Source organism: Drosophila santomea, chromosome X, assembly GCF_016746245.2.
Source record: "Drosophila santomea strain STO CAGO 1482 chromosome X, Prin_Dsan_1.1, whole genome shotgun sequence".
Taxonomy (NCBI): Eukaryota; Metazoa; Arthropoda; class Insecta; order Diptera; family Drosophilidae; genus Drosophila; species Drosophila santomea.
Window position 1 is genome coordinate 11,614,814 of NC_053021.2, and position 13,925 is coordinate 11,628,738.

General features: G+C 49.2%; 1 protein-coding gene across 1 annotated transcript; it reads left to right on the forward strand.

The window, feature by feature from the left end:
• Positions 1-1,364: 1,364 nt before the first annotated feature.
• LOC120455435 lies at positions 1,365-8,799 on the forward strand. The gene is made up of 2 exons (XM_039641631.2): positions 1,365-2,055; positions 2,389-8,799. The coding sequence occupies exon 2, from the start codon at positions 2,616-2,618 to the stop codon at positions 7,368-7,370; it is 4,755 nt and encodes a 1,584-aa protein (XP_039497565.1). The 5' UTR covers positions 1,365-2,055; positions 2,389-2,615; the 3' UTR covers positions 7,371-8,799.
• Positions 8,800-13,925: the final 5,126 nt, after the last annotated feature.

Sequence of the window (13,925 nt, forward strand, 5' to 3'; positions counted from 1 at the left end):
TTCGTTGTCTCTCATCTCTGCACTCCCGTGTGCCCAACGCAATAAAAGTTTGGTTTATTAATTTTTTGAACGTTTTCAACCTTTACGAGACCCGTGACGTCGATAATCGCCGGTCGCCGTGTAGAAACTAGGCTAGTAGTGCGAATTGGTTTTGGCCCGGTCCAGTGAGTCAACATCTGACTAAGCCGCACCGAGGAGTCTATTAATAAGCCGCTTTTCATACCAAGGCTAAAAGCGGGCAAAACAAGCCAAAAGCTGCAACACAGCTTTAACTTAAGCAAGTAGCGATATGGTAATCAATGGATCACTAAAAGGGCCACCCAATCAGTTCCAGACTCTTAAGTCATCCGCACAAGAGTTCCTCACTGTGTTCTTTAGCAATCCACATTTCGCCACTCAAGCAACATTTTGATATTAGTACAGAGTACATAAACATTTATATGGTGAGTTCTTCCATAGAGTAAATGAATTCTACGAACTGCAAGAGTTTTAAACTAGAGATCGGAACGAAATAAACATTTCAAATTCCTCCCATCTTAATGAAAACATTTATTACATTTTTAGTGCCTAGAACGGCTTAAATATGGTTCGCTGTATATACACAGAAATGCAAATACTGCGAAAAAAATATTCAAATAAACAATGGAAAGTCATTTTCACATAATCAAAAACTATATTTATGCGCTAGAAATGCAATGCAGAAGTTGAGTGCTTTGTATCTTATTACAGATACACTTTGCAATTGCAATACTTCCAATTCCTATGGATTGATCAGCCATTTAAGGTCCTTAGGTTCCACTAACATTTTTAATGCCATTCAAGTCTTAAGAACAAAGTATAAGAAATTAATTTGGATCTAATGGTATATGGTTAACCAATGCTGAGATTTATTTATATTTCAGAGTTTGCAGAATGTAACAGTTCTAAGGAGTTATGGAATATGAGCATGGATAATTGTTGAATGTACAAGTTAGATCGTAAGTAATGCTAATTGGTGAGACTATTTGATTGAATACTGTATCTTGAATCCGAGATAAATCGCGGTACTCTCCATGCAAAGGGTATTGCAAAGCAAATGCAAAGGCAGCGCAAAGGAAACGCAAAACGCAAAACCAAAAGCAAAGTAAAATCAAATGCAGCGGCGGCGACAGCGGCCGTGCGCGACAGAGACAGCGACAGCGGCGGTCGGCTGTCGGCACGCACACACACGAACGCATATAACCGAAACGCCGCCGCGCAGTGTACATAGCGCACACACACACAGCCACGCATGTGCGTCGACCGCGACGCCGCAGCCACCGTCGCCGCTGGCGTCGCTGCCGGCAGAACGGGTAGAACGAATGTGCCGCATGCACGGCGGTGTATTTGTCGGTCATTTGTATTTGGAACGCCGTAGCAGACAGAAGGACACGGGTGAAAAAACGACGAAGCGTGCGAACGGAGTGGAGCGGCTACTTTTAGCGCCCTTTTTTGTTTCATTTTCCCCACTCACAAAACGCAACATTTTTGGCAACAACTTTTCGGCAAACCAATTGAAAAACAAACTAAACGAACTAATCGCGGCACGGGAATCAACAACAAATTCTATTCCGATGCAATACTTGTGTTCGTAAACAATTTTTTTCTGTTCGATCCGATCCCCGATAAACGATAAACGCGAATTCCAGTGATCTTTTGGAAAAGGGCGAAGTGGAAAGCGAAGAACCCAAACCGAAAAACTCTAAATCACCGGTAAAAAAAAAAAGTGGCGAGAGCAAGAGTGTGTGATCGGGAGAGAGCATCGCATCGCCATTCTCGCTTCCCTCGCGATTCGCAAAAACAAAATTCGAAATTCAAAATTGACCAGCATTCGTTGCGGTTCCGATATTGGTTTCTTCAGTTCAGTTCAGTTTCGTATTATTTATCAAGTCTGCTGTTGTGTGTCTTTCGTTTCGCCGAAGAAGAGAGAGCGAAAGAGAGCGCAGCAGGAGCGGTGAAGGAGAAGGAGGAGCGGAGCAGAAGGAGAAGCAGCAGTCCAAGTCCAACGAAGACGTGCCCAAAGCAAGGCGCAGATAAGTAAGAAACGCAAAAGAGAACGAAAAGGGATCTTCAGCGAGGATCCTATATTTTTTTCAAGTGTGTGTGTATGTGCGTGAGCGTCCATGTGTGAACTTCACAAACAATTGCAGTTGACATTACGTTAGCAGGGAAAAGCTATTGCATTTCCGCGATCATCCAAACCAAATAACAAAAGTGCGTGCGAAATCGCATCAAAGTGAAATGGACACCAAGAACCGTTAGACACCAAAAGCTTTAAAAACACTGTGTGCATGTGTTTGTTTTTTTTACGTTTGCACTCAAGTAACTTCAAATTAATAATGGCTTAAAAAATAATTGGCTTATTTTCAGTACAAATACAAAGCACAAAAAACCACTAAAAACCCAAAAAAATAAAAAAATAACGAAACAAGAGTATATAACATAAAACCCAAAACAAAACGATCGGCTCAGCAGAGCCAACGAAAAGTAAACAGAGGAGCAGCAGGAGCAGAGGATGCACCACTGATCCCGGAGAGCTCGAGACATGAGAAGCGGAACACCGAGCAGCCATCAAGCATTGACTTATGTAGCGGTCCATGACGAGTATTAAGACCGAGATGCCGCCCCTGCACGCGGCAGAGGCGCTCGCCTCCAGCAGTGCCACCGATAGCGGTGGGGGAGGGGGAGCAGGAGGAGGAGGATCGGGCGGACCAGGAGCGGGAGGATCGGGAGGCGTCGGCAGTGCGCCCGCTACGCCCAATGCCACAATCAGCGCCGCCGCCGACTCCAGTGATAATCAGCCCGGCACGCCGCAGCCCACGCAACAGCAACAGCATCAACAATCGACGCAGCAACAGTTGCAGCAGCCACAATCGCAACAACAGCAGCAGGCCATGGGTGGAGGCGATCCCCAGCAGCAGCAACAGCAGCAGCAGGTAACTGGGATCACCCACCAGCCGTACGCCACCCACCACATGTACTCCGCATCCGGCGGACAGCAGCAGCAACAGCAGCAGATCTACGGCGGACTCTACGGCGGGGACATGCAGCAGCAGCAGGGCTACGCCAGCAGCTACATCAACAGCTACGAGCAGTTCTACCAGCAGCAACAGCAGCAGCAGCAGGGCACTGACTACGCCTTTGGCGCCGTTGGCGTTGACTACGGCAAGAGTGCCGGGGTGCGCTATCATCCCTACCTGCAAACGCCCACCTCCGGACTGGGCGGCATTCCAACGGCCAGCGCGGCACAGGAGGAGGCGGGCAGTGCGCCCAGCGCCGTCAGCACCACCACGGCGGTGGCCATGAGTCCTCGTGTGGTGAGCAGCAGCAGTCCAACGTCGACGTCCTCGCACCTGCAGCTGGGCAGCTCCAGTGGCCAAACACCGGGCTCACCAGGCGGAGCAGCCGGAAGTGCCGGATGCAAGTTGCAGTGCAAGAAGTGCGGCATCCTCACCACCAACGAGTCGGAGCTACAGGAGCACATCGCCAACGTGCACGGGGAATCGCCGTATGGCAGCAGCGGTTACGCCAGTTCGCCGTACATCAAGGAAGAAATGCCCACGCCACAGCCACCCGGCGGTGGATCCGCAGCGGCCAATCCCGGCGAGTTGCTCGACCTAGATTCCCAGAAGATGGTCTATCACCAGCAGTTGCTCCAGCAGCAGCAGCAGCAACAACAGCAACACGACGTGGTGGCTGGACTGCCGCTGGGCTCTCTGCCGGATCCGCTGCACTCGATGCAATCCATGCAGCAGCGCGCTCTTCACAGCTGGGAGCAGCAGCCACAGCAGACAGTGGCCTCCGTGGAGGGCCTGCCGCCGTACATGCAGCAGGGATTGGGCGTGGGGTTGGGAGTAGGCGTGGACAAGTCGCCCTACTACTCGCCAAAGCAGTCGCCCTATCATCAGTCAGCCGGCGTTGGCGGAGCCACGCTGATCAAGCAGGAGTACGGCGGCCACGGACTGATCAAGTCCGAGTATCCCGATTCGCAGCACTACGTGGACAAGTCCTTCGACCCCACAGCAGGCGGAGGCGGTGGAGCGGAACTGTGCGCCAGCGTGGCCACCAGTCCGGCGGAGTTCCCTAGCACCACTACTGGTGGACCCGGGCAGGAGAGCGCGGCGGGTGCGGCGCCAGGAGGTGGATATCGCGGTTTCGAGCCGCCCAGTTCTAGCTCTGTGCTGCCGGCCAACAGCCTGACGGCCAAGGCGGCCACCTGGAAGTCGAACGAGGCGCGCCGTCCCAAAACGTACAACTGCACGGCCTGCAACAAGTGGTTCACTAGCTCGGGCCACCTGAAGCGTCACTACAACACGACGCTGCACAAGAACGCGGTGAAGTCGAGCGGCCAGCCGGATCCAGCCACCCTGCCCATATCGGCGCACCACCATCCCGCTCGCGATCCGGTGACGAAGCCCAGTCGCAGGGGCAATGCCGCAGCCGCTGCGGCCGCTGCTGCAGCTGCCGCCTCGGCCAGCGGTCAGGGTCAGCAGCAACAGCCGCCGCCACCACCACCGCCGGCCAATGTGCCACCCCCGGAGCCGCCCAGAAGTCCGCCCGAGTATGGCGGAGGAGGCGGCTTGGGCGTGGGAGCGATGGGCGGCGCTGCCATGTCCCAGTATTCGGCCTCACCCTCGCCCACACAGCAGCAGCAGCACCACCTCAACCACCATCAGCAGCAGGCCAACGGCTATGCTAATGGCACCGCCAATGGCTATGGCTATATGCAGCAACAAGTGCAATCCACGACAAACGCTTCACCACAGCACGCTTCCAACAACAACAGCAACAACCAGCAGCAGCAGCAACAACAGCAGCACCACCAGCAGCAGATGCCGCAGCACCACAACTCCGTTTTGAACGGTCACCCAAACGGGCTAGCAGGTCCCTCCGCCCCACACAACAACAACACCACCCAAATGCCGTCCTCCCAAATGAGGGGCCTGCTGAACGAAACAACAACCACGCCGCCACCAACAACAACAACCCGAGCACCACAAATCACAACAACAGCAATAACAACAACAACGGCGGCCACCACGGTAGCTATAAAGAGCGAGCAAATGGAGGACAGCAACCACACCCACACCCACACACACACGCACACGCATCCCAATCACAGTCTCAGCCAGGACAGGAGCCACAGCAGCAGCAGCAGCAGCTCAATGGCCACGGAGGAGGCGGAGGAGCAGGAGCTGCGGGATCAGGAGCAGGCGGACGATCACCTGCATCAGCATCAGCAGGCGTCGCAGCAGTATCTGCTGGCGGCGCGCCATTACCACAGCAGCACGCCCAACACGCTCAGCAGCAGCAACACCAATCCCAGCACGCCCAGCAGCAACTCGCCCCATACTATCTACCGGCAGGAGCAGCAGGGAACGGATTTCTCGCGCACCACCCCGCCGCCGCAGCCGCTGCCGCCTATGGGAATGCTGCCGCCTATGGCAATGGACTACAACATGCTGGCTTTGGATATGCCCATGCCCATGCCCACGCTCATGCACAGCAATATGCTGCAGTGCAGCAGCACCAGCACCACGCCGCTAGCTACTACCACCACCACCAGTATGCCGGACACTATGCAGCCGCCGCAGCAGCAGCTGGTGCACCACTACCAGGCGGTGCTCCACCCGCTCCATCAGCAGCTGGGGGAGCAGCACCAGCGCCAGGAGGAGGATCATCATCAGCAGCAGCGGGAGCTTCACCAACTGGATCAGCAGCAGCAGCAGCAGCAGGCGTTAATCCTGGCGGACAGTTTGCCGCACAGCAGCAGTTCGCCCACCAGCAGCTCCCCACCGCCCACCATGCCCATGCCGCTCACCACCATCACAGCGCCGCAGCTGCTGCCGCTGCAGCCGCCGCCGCCGCACATCACCAGCACCATGCCCATGCCGCCCACCATGCACATGCCCATCATGCCGCCGCCGCCGCAATGCTACCAGCAGCTGCAGCCGCTGGACCCCACAATGAGCTATCACACTATTATTGGTAGTGGCCCGGAGGCGCATGCCGCAGCCGCCGGCGGTGGCTACAGCAACCAAATCACCACCAGCGATGGCCAAATCCTGCAGCTGATGCCAACCTCTCTGTTCGCGCCCTATGCCCCGCTCTCGCCGTACTCGGTGGCCGCCCAGCGATCGCCGCAGGAGGGCGACCTGCCGCCCGTTCACACACTCACCACAGCCCTGCACGCCCATCAGCAGGGCGGGCAACAGGAGGCGCAGACGCCAACGCTGACGGTGCTCTCCACGCCCTACTCGCCCACAGTGAGCAGCTCGCGGGCCACTCCTGCGCTGGAGATGGACATGGCCACGCTCATGCAGCACCAGCAGGACTACGAGATGGAGCAGTACCAGATGCAGCACCAGCAGTTGGAGCAGCTGCAGCAGCACCAGCAGCAACTGGACCATCAGCAGCAGCAACAGATCCTGGCGGATCAGACCCAATCGATGGCCCAGCAGCCGCTGACCAAGAAGCGGCGTGGCGGCAACGCAACACCATCGACGACGAAGCGACGGCGGAACAGCAGCGTCGGATCGACGTCGCCGCACTCGACCACCCTGCCATCGGGACGGATCAAGTGTCTGGAGTGCGACAAGGAGTTCACCAAGAACTGCTACCTCACGCAGCACAACAAGAGCTTCCACTCCGGTGAGTACCCGTTTCGCTGTCAGAAGTGCGGCAAGCGCTTTCAGAGCGAGGATGTCTACACCACGCACCTGGGTCGCCACCGCACCCAGGACAAGCCGCACAAGTGCGAGCTGTGCCCCAAGCAGTTCCACCACAAGACGGATCTGCGCCGACACGTGGAGGCCATCCACACGGGGCTGAAGCAGCACATGTGCGACATCTGCGAGAAGGGCTTCTGTCGCAAGGATCATCTGCGCAAGCACCTCGAGACACACAACCGGCCGCGGGTGGTGGGCAAGAAGTCCGCCGCGGCAGCAGCCGCCGCAGCAGCCACTGCCACGGCGGGATTGGGTGGTGTTTCAGCCGCCGGCTCCATCAAGGCGGCATTCGCTCGCTCGCTAACGGTGGCGGCTGTGAGCAGTGAGCCAGGCGCAGGAGTTGCAGTGCCCTCAGCTCCTGTCCCTGCTCCTGCATCTGCTCTTGTCCAGTCCGTCAATCCCAGTCTGGCTTCCAGCCTCAGTCTGAAGCGGCACATTGACGATGTGGCCGCCGACGATGACAGTCTGCTGGAGGAGGACGAGGATGAGATGGAGATGGAAATGGAGACGGATATGTTGGAGGAGGAAGATGAGGAGGAGCTGGGCGATCACCACATGATAATCAAGGGCGAGTACGCGCAGGAGGAGTTTCAAATGATCGAGAAGAGCATAGAGCTGTACTGAATATGGGGCAGGCCAGAATCTGGGTTTTGAAATGCTCCTGGGCTTTGAGCTTGGCGGGATCGAAGGAACGGAGGATCAGTGGGCAACTGAGCGCGGCTTGGGCTGCGGGCGCAGCTGGAGCGGCTCTGCAGTTGAGTGTCCTGTTTTTGGGGTCAGGCCAGTCGGTGTCGATGAAGCAGCTAAGTTGTTCCGATTCAACTTGAACGAGTTTCGCCCCGTGCTCGTTAAGAAAACACACTTTGTTGCTTGGCAGGCAATAATTCGCTGTTTTGGCCGTTTCCCTCGTTAAATTGATATGTTTTTTTTTTGTTTTTTTTTTTTGTTTTTTCCTCTGGGGGGTAAACACGAAAGTACTTAGAATTGATCGCAAAGCCGCAGCATTTCAATAACTTAGACAGCAGGCCACTCCTTGGCTCGTATCAGCTTAACATCGTAACGATCGTATCGAAGTGCCGAAGTGCCACCCACCGCGCCACAATCCAATCCAATCAAATCAATCCATTCATTCCTGTAATTTGTAGTGAGTCTGCCATATGTGTGAAACGATTGAAAGACGAAAGACAGCCAGAATTCCTAATTGTTGTAGCAGCAAATTATTTAATTTTATTTGTATGTTAAAACTGTATTATTATTATTTGTACTCTAGCTATTATTACGCTCCTTATTTGTAAAGCCTTATCATTACGTGTAAACCTAAACCATCAAGTATACCTCAGCAAACAGCAGTCCACGAAACGCTTAAAATCAGGGCGCCTATATATTATATATATATATAGATATATAGATATTTATAAATATTCCATTTTACATGTGTAAACACTAGTTTTAGCACTTTTTTTTGCCGTATTTTAATTTGTAACTTGTTTTAACTATTATTTGATTATTGATTATGTTTTATAATCGGGAGAAACAAACACACAAATGCCATATACACGATATGTAAACTAAAAATCAGCAACTATATGCCAATTGATATATATATATGTATATATATATATATATACTATATCTAGTTACTAGACCAACGCATAACAACACACACATATGTACCCGCATATACATATATGTTAGCCTTAAAAACGCCAAATTGTCATAGCAAAGGAAACAAAAGAAACGCAAAAGCAAAAAGCAAAAAGCAAAAGCAAATGGAAATGGAAAAACCAAGCAACTCTCAAGAAAATGCGAAATCAGGGATATTATTATGTTTCTAAGCCACAAACGCACGCACTTGTTCGCGTATTATTATACCTATATATTTATTACGATTAGTTGCCCCTAACTTATGTTCCGCCAATAAAACCAATTGTAATTATTTAACATTTTCATTTGATACCCATCGTATGTCCCATCTCCACCCCCTCCGCATTTTGTTTGTAATTATTTTTTTTTACCTTAATTGTTAACCAATATAATGCTTTCCCCCTTCGCACGCCTACAATTTTTTTTCAATGACAAATATAAAACAAAACCAAAAAAAGTGAAAATTACGCAAATTATGTTTTTCTTTCATTTGATTTCATTGGATTGCATATTATTATTATTATTATTATTATTGTTATTATCCAGCTTGTATTGTTTTTCAGTTTGGCATAGTTTGGATGTAACGATTATGTGGATTCTTCAGTTTTGCAGACCATGTTTTTCTTTCGCCTGAAATTGCCGGCCAAACCGTTGGCCATAAAATGTTGAACAAATGTGCGTTTGTTTGTGTGTGTGTGTGTGTTGCTTCTCTCTTTCGTTTTTCTTAATTATTTTTGTAGAAATTCATTGTTGTTCCTGTTGTTCTTCGCAGCTAGTTCCAAAGAAATTACGTGCGTGTCTTTAATATTTATTTTTCGACGCCGTTTCTTCTGCACCCCCCCCCCCCGCTTTTCAGTCCGCAGTTTTTGATTCAGTTGTTGAGGTTGCTGTTGAGAATCGGAATCCGAATCCGAATACGAATACGAAACCGCATCCGAATTCGTAGTTCGCCTGAGATACAAGGCATTTCAGTGAGGCTCAATTTTTGCGAAGAAAGAGGCGCAGCAGAAGCGCCGATTGGCGGGCAGAATGAGGCAGAAGCGGGCCAGAGACATGTGTAGATACAAAGATACGCGTCGCTTGTGTGTGTGTGTGTGTGTGTGTGTGTGTGTGGCAACTGGCTGTCCTGCTGTGTCCTGTTGCTCCGCTGCCGCCGCAGGATCCTCGGCACAAAGGACTCCGCCATCCTTGCGCTGCAGCACCACACCATTCCATTCCATTTCAGAGGGATCGCCTGCGATCTGGGTTTTCGCAGCGTGAAAACATTGCGCCAACACATGTTCGAGTATCTGTATCTTCTGCTTCGCATTGCCAACGAAAAGTACAAGATATGCTCGGCGTTTAGATCGGAAAACACGAAGCCCAGGGGTGCAAATAGACCCAGATACAATTTATGTATAAGTATGTGCACGCACAGACACACAGGGAATTGGCAAGCAGCATAGCAATTTGGGTGTCAATCTGGGTTGCATAGCAACCAAATAGGATTTCCAACGCCTCTTCCTCAAATTATGTCATGCCAAACGTTGAGTCGTTGCAAAAAAGCAAACTATTATTAAGGGATTAGCTCTATAACGAATGATCTGCAAAAACACTCTTTATTGTGTTTACCACATCCTAGATACTTTTACTCTATCAAAGTGTTTGTTAATTAGTTATTTTGCATGTGGAAAAGATTCAAATTCGTAAATCTTGAGAGTATCTTTGGTTCTCTTATAACCTAATTCAAATTTAAGCTAATTCAAGTTTTGTGGCACAATTTCATTTTCAATTTATGTTTTGTTTTTTACAAGCTACTTCAATAGCATCTCTTAGGATCAGTTCCCAGCTTTAATAGATTATATTACAAAGATACTATTTCTAGTTTCTATCGACTTGGATCAGCTGGTTTATATGAATAGCAAAAGGTGCCCCTGTCTATGGAACGTTACCATTGGGGACCGCGCGAAGTGGCTCCAAGTTTGCCGGCATTGTGGCGGGTTTTTGGACATTTTCAATGATTTTTGGGGGCTGCGCTTGCGCGACACTCGGCACTCGAAGCAAAGGCAAAAGCAATAGCAATAGCAGTGGAAAGAAGGCAAAAGCAAAAGCAGCAGCAACAACAACAACAACAACAACACCAGTTGCGGCAGCAGCAACAATTGTGGCTATGCCATCATAACGCTGCCCTCCGCCGCCTCCCCCACCTCCTCTTGCTCCTCCTCCTCCTCGTTGTCTTCTGCTGCTTGGTCTTCTTGCGGCGTTTGGCGCGCATCAGTGTGCGTGTGTGTGGTGTCCGTATCCGTGTATTTGTGTATCTGTGTCCCGCCGCATGTGTATCTGCATCTGTGTTTGTATCTTCTACTCGGTTTTCGGTGCCCGTGCGTTTCTTGGTTTCTTGGTTTTTGTTTGTTGAACATAAAAACTGGTTTCCTGTACATATGCTCATCCAGCAACAAACCATCTGTAATTTTAATTTTTCGGCAAGATGTTGCGCTCAGTTGCTGCCTCCCTCTTTCGCCGTTTCTATCTTCTCGCTCTCCTCGTTTTCGTATTCGTATTCGTATTCGTTTTCGTTTTCTTGTGTTTTTCGGCAGAGATTTTGATCGGGTATCCAGGTAGAAATTGTCTACCTTCGTGTCCGTTTGTCCCAGTGTGTGCGTGTGTGTATCTTGTAGATACATTCGTACCCTCGAAAGACAGTAGATCGCCCCGTCTCGCTCGCACACGCCAGTGTAATCCTTGAAATGTGCGCTCGCTCTCTCTCTCTCTCTCTCGCTCTCTCACTACCTCTCCCTCCATCCCTTTTGTGCGGTTCTTTCCTTGGCCTCTGCGCCTGTTTCCACCGATTCTTCAGCTATACGGTACGGGTATATATGTACAGCGTTAGCACTTACCATGATTCATAGTTATACACACACAGATCGCTCGAAGGAAAGAATCTTCCTTTGAAAAGCAAAAAAAAAAAAACAAAAAAAAAATGAAATAAATAAATATGTATATATCTGTGCATGTGTATACACCACAACATATGTGCATATGTCTGTAGATTGAAAACATCTCGCACAATACACAATAGGTTCGCCTTGACAGGCTTTTGTGTCTTTGTTTTGCAGAAGGAAGCAGCTCGCAGGCACTATACTATTCAATAGTGAGGCAACCACAACCGAAGCCGAAAACTGAAAACTGAAAACCGAAAACCGAAAATTGTGCTATATGATCGATGTGCAAATTTCGCATTCAACTTCTCCCTATTCCTCTGCCTCTTCTGCGGCTCAGAAGACCCGTCTTGCAGAGCCACAGCCCCTTCTTCCCACGCGATTCGAGAAACATGTGTGATGTGCTCACTTCCTTGGCTCTTTCCTCTTCGCCGACTGTGTTTACATTTCTGGCCGGGATTGGGTGTGGGATAACTGTTCTTTTGTATTTGCTCTTCTCAGGGTCACCCCTGCATCTCCATCTCCGGACTGTCCGGATTCCCCCAATTCCTGAATCCGCTGTCCATCTAGAAACCAGTAGCTACTGTGCACCTCAGAGTTTACAATTGTGAGTGAACAAATATCTTGGGTCTTCGCTTCATTTGGCTTCCTTTTACTACAATATTTTTTTTATGATAAATACACTTGTGCAGAGTATCTATGTGCAAACTTTCTTATACTAACAGTTGACAAGCAAAGAAATGTGCTGATTTGGATACAAAAAATAACAGCTAACATAATCCCAAAACAATCACATGGTCTTGCTTAATTTCACGACCTAAATTGGAGGAAAAGGTTAAGTTGGAACTGTCAAAAAGCTACGGCTCTGCTGACATCTAACACAGGAACTCAATCACATTAGCCCTCGGAAAAATGGAAATTAGCCCAGTGCCCACCCCCATTGCCACCCCCCTCCTCATTCTGGTGTGCGAAATGTTCTTCTTTCCGAGGAAATGTACAATTTTCCAGCGTTTTTTTTTTTAAAGGTTTTGATAGGCTCTCCCCCCCTCTATTGACTTTGGCTTAGACTGAGAAATTTCTTTTTTAATTACCAAACATTTGACAGCATCCTAAAATGCTTATTGTGTTCCACATCTATATGTATGTATGTGCGCTGTGTGTGTGTGTGTGTGTGTGAGTATTCATGAAAGGCTCTACACATAGCGTCTTGGCTGTTGTTAACCATTTCTTGCTTTCATTTCGGGCATGTGTGCGAGCACTACTAGAAGAAACCAACCCCCGAGCTACGGTCTTAGATATTTGATTTCCAAAATTCAATGACAAACGGCAATGGCAAGAACAAGAACAGGAACTCGAAGGCCAAGAGATGCGAGCGGACCAAGATGACAGGATAGCATGGCCGCCGCATCATCATCGGCATCATTATGATTATCGTTTCGGCTCGACTCGACTCGACTCGGCTTGGCTAAACATTGTTTCGAGCATCTGCCATGTCTGGCCAAGAATGCGAGCGTCTGTCTAGAACCTTAATTACGCCGCTTGGAAAATGGCCATATATATAGTAGATACAGATACCAACACATGTACAGATACAGTCGCAAGATTCGAAGTATCTAGGCGTAGTTCCTTCCCACAGCCAAACAGGAGAGATCCGAAACGATCTGGAAAATAGTAAAGGTTCACAGTAATCGCCTGCAAAATGAATTTACATGGGACTATGTTTTTTGAATGCACTTGCAGTTTTCGTAGATAGTAAATTAATTTTAACTAAGAAGGCATCAGCCTTATAGCTTCATCCTGTTGTTCGAATGAATATAACAACAATCATTAAAACTATATATATTTCGACCAAAAGAAGTCACAATCCGTCTGGGAATCTAAAACTAGAGCTCCAAACAAATACATATTTTTGCGAGTATGCTTTTGGGGTTATCTGCTCATCTAACTGGCTAATTTTTACCCATTTCACTGCTAGCTTGCCTTAATTACTGCTAATTAATTGTGTTGGTCTTTAGCCATTTCACTTCATTCCTTATTTAAGTAACACTGTTGTGTTTATATTTAAGCTACAGGAAGAGTATTTATGGAAATGAAGAACTCGTATCCGTAGGTCTGAAAATAGAGTAACTCACTTTCTAGCTATTCGCCCTGCTTGATCCTCTCGGAATATGGCTCATATAGCCCTGCTTTATCAGTTTTATCAGCCCAAGTCGATTGGCCGCTAACTGTATATTGAAAATGCCCGGTGGGAATTCAAAACAAAAGACTTAGGCAACGAACTTGCTAACGAACCTCGCATCCTCGGCGAAAAGTATGCGCTCAGCGGCGGGATGGGGGATGCGGGGATGCGGGGCAAGGTGTCGAGCTGTGGGGCATTTCAAAATCTGAAATGATAAATGGGGAGCAGGGGCGGAGCTGGATGGGCGGGGCAGTGGTGCTGCCGCATGGCAAAAATGAGAAAAAAAAAAAGGGAAAATAAAAAAATAAAAAACGAGGAGCGTCATCAAATGGCGCACAGCTGCGTCGTCAAGCGAAAATCAACAACGCCGTGTTTTTCGACCGTCCAGAAATTGTTGCTACATTTCGAAGCTTCACTTCATGTGTGTGTCCTAATTCC

What these genes read in the sequence shown, in the direction of transcription:
- LOC120455435 (XM_039641631.2), top strand. Translation starts at nt 2,616, where the DNA reads ATGACGAGTATTAAGACCGAGATGCCGCCCCTGCACGCGGCAGAGGCG.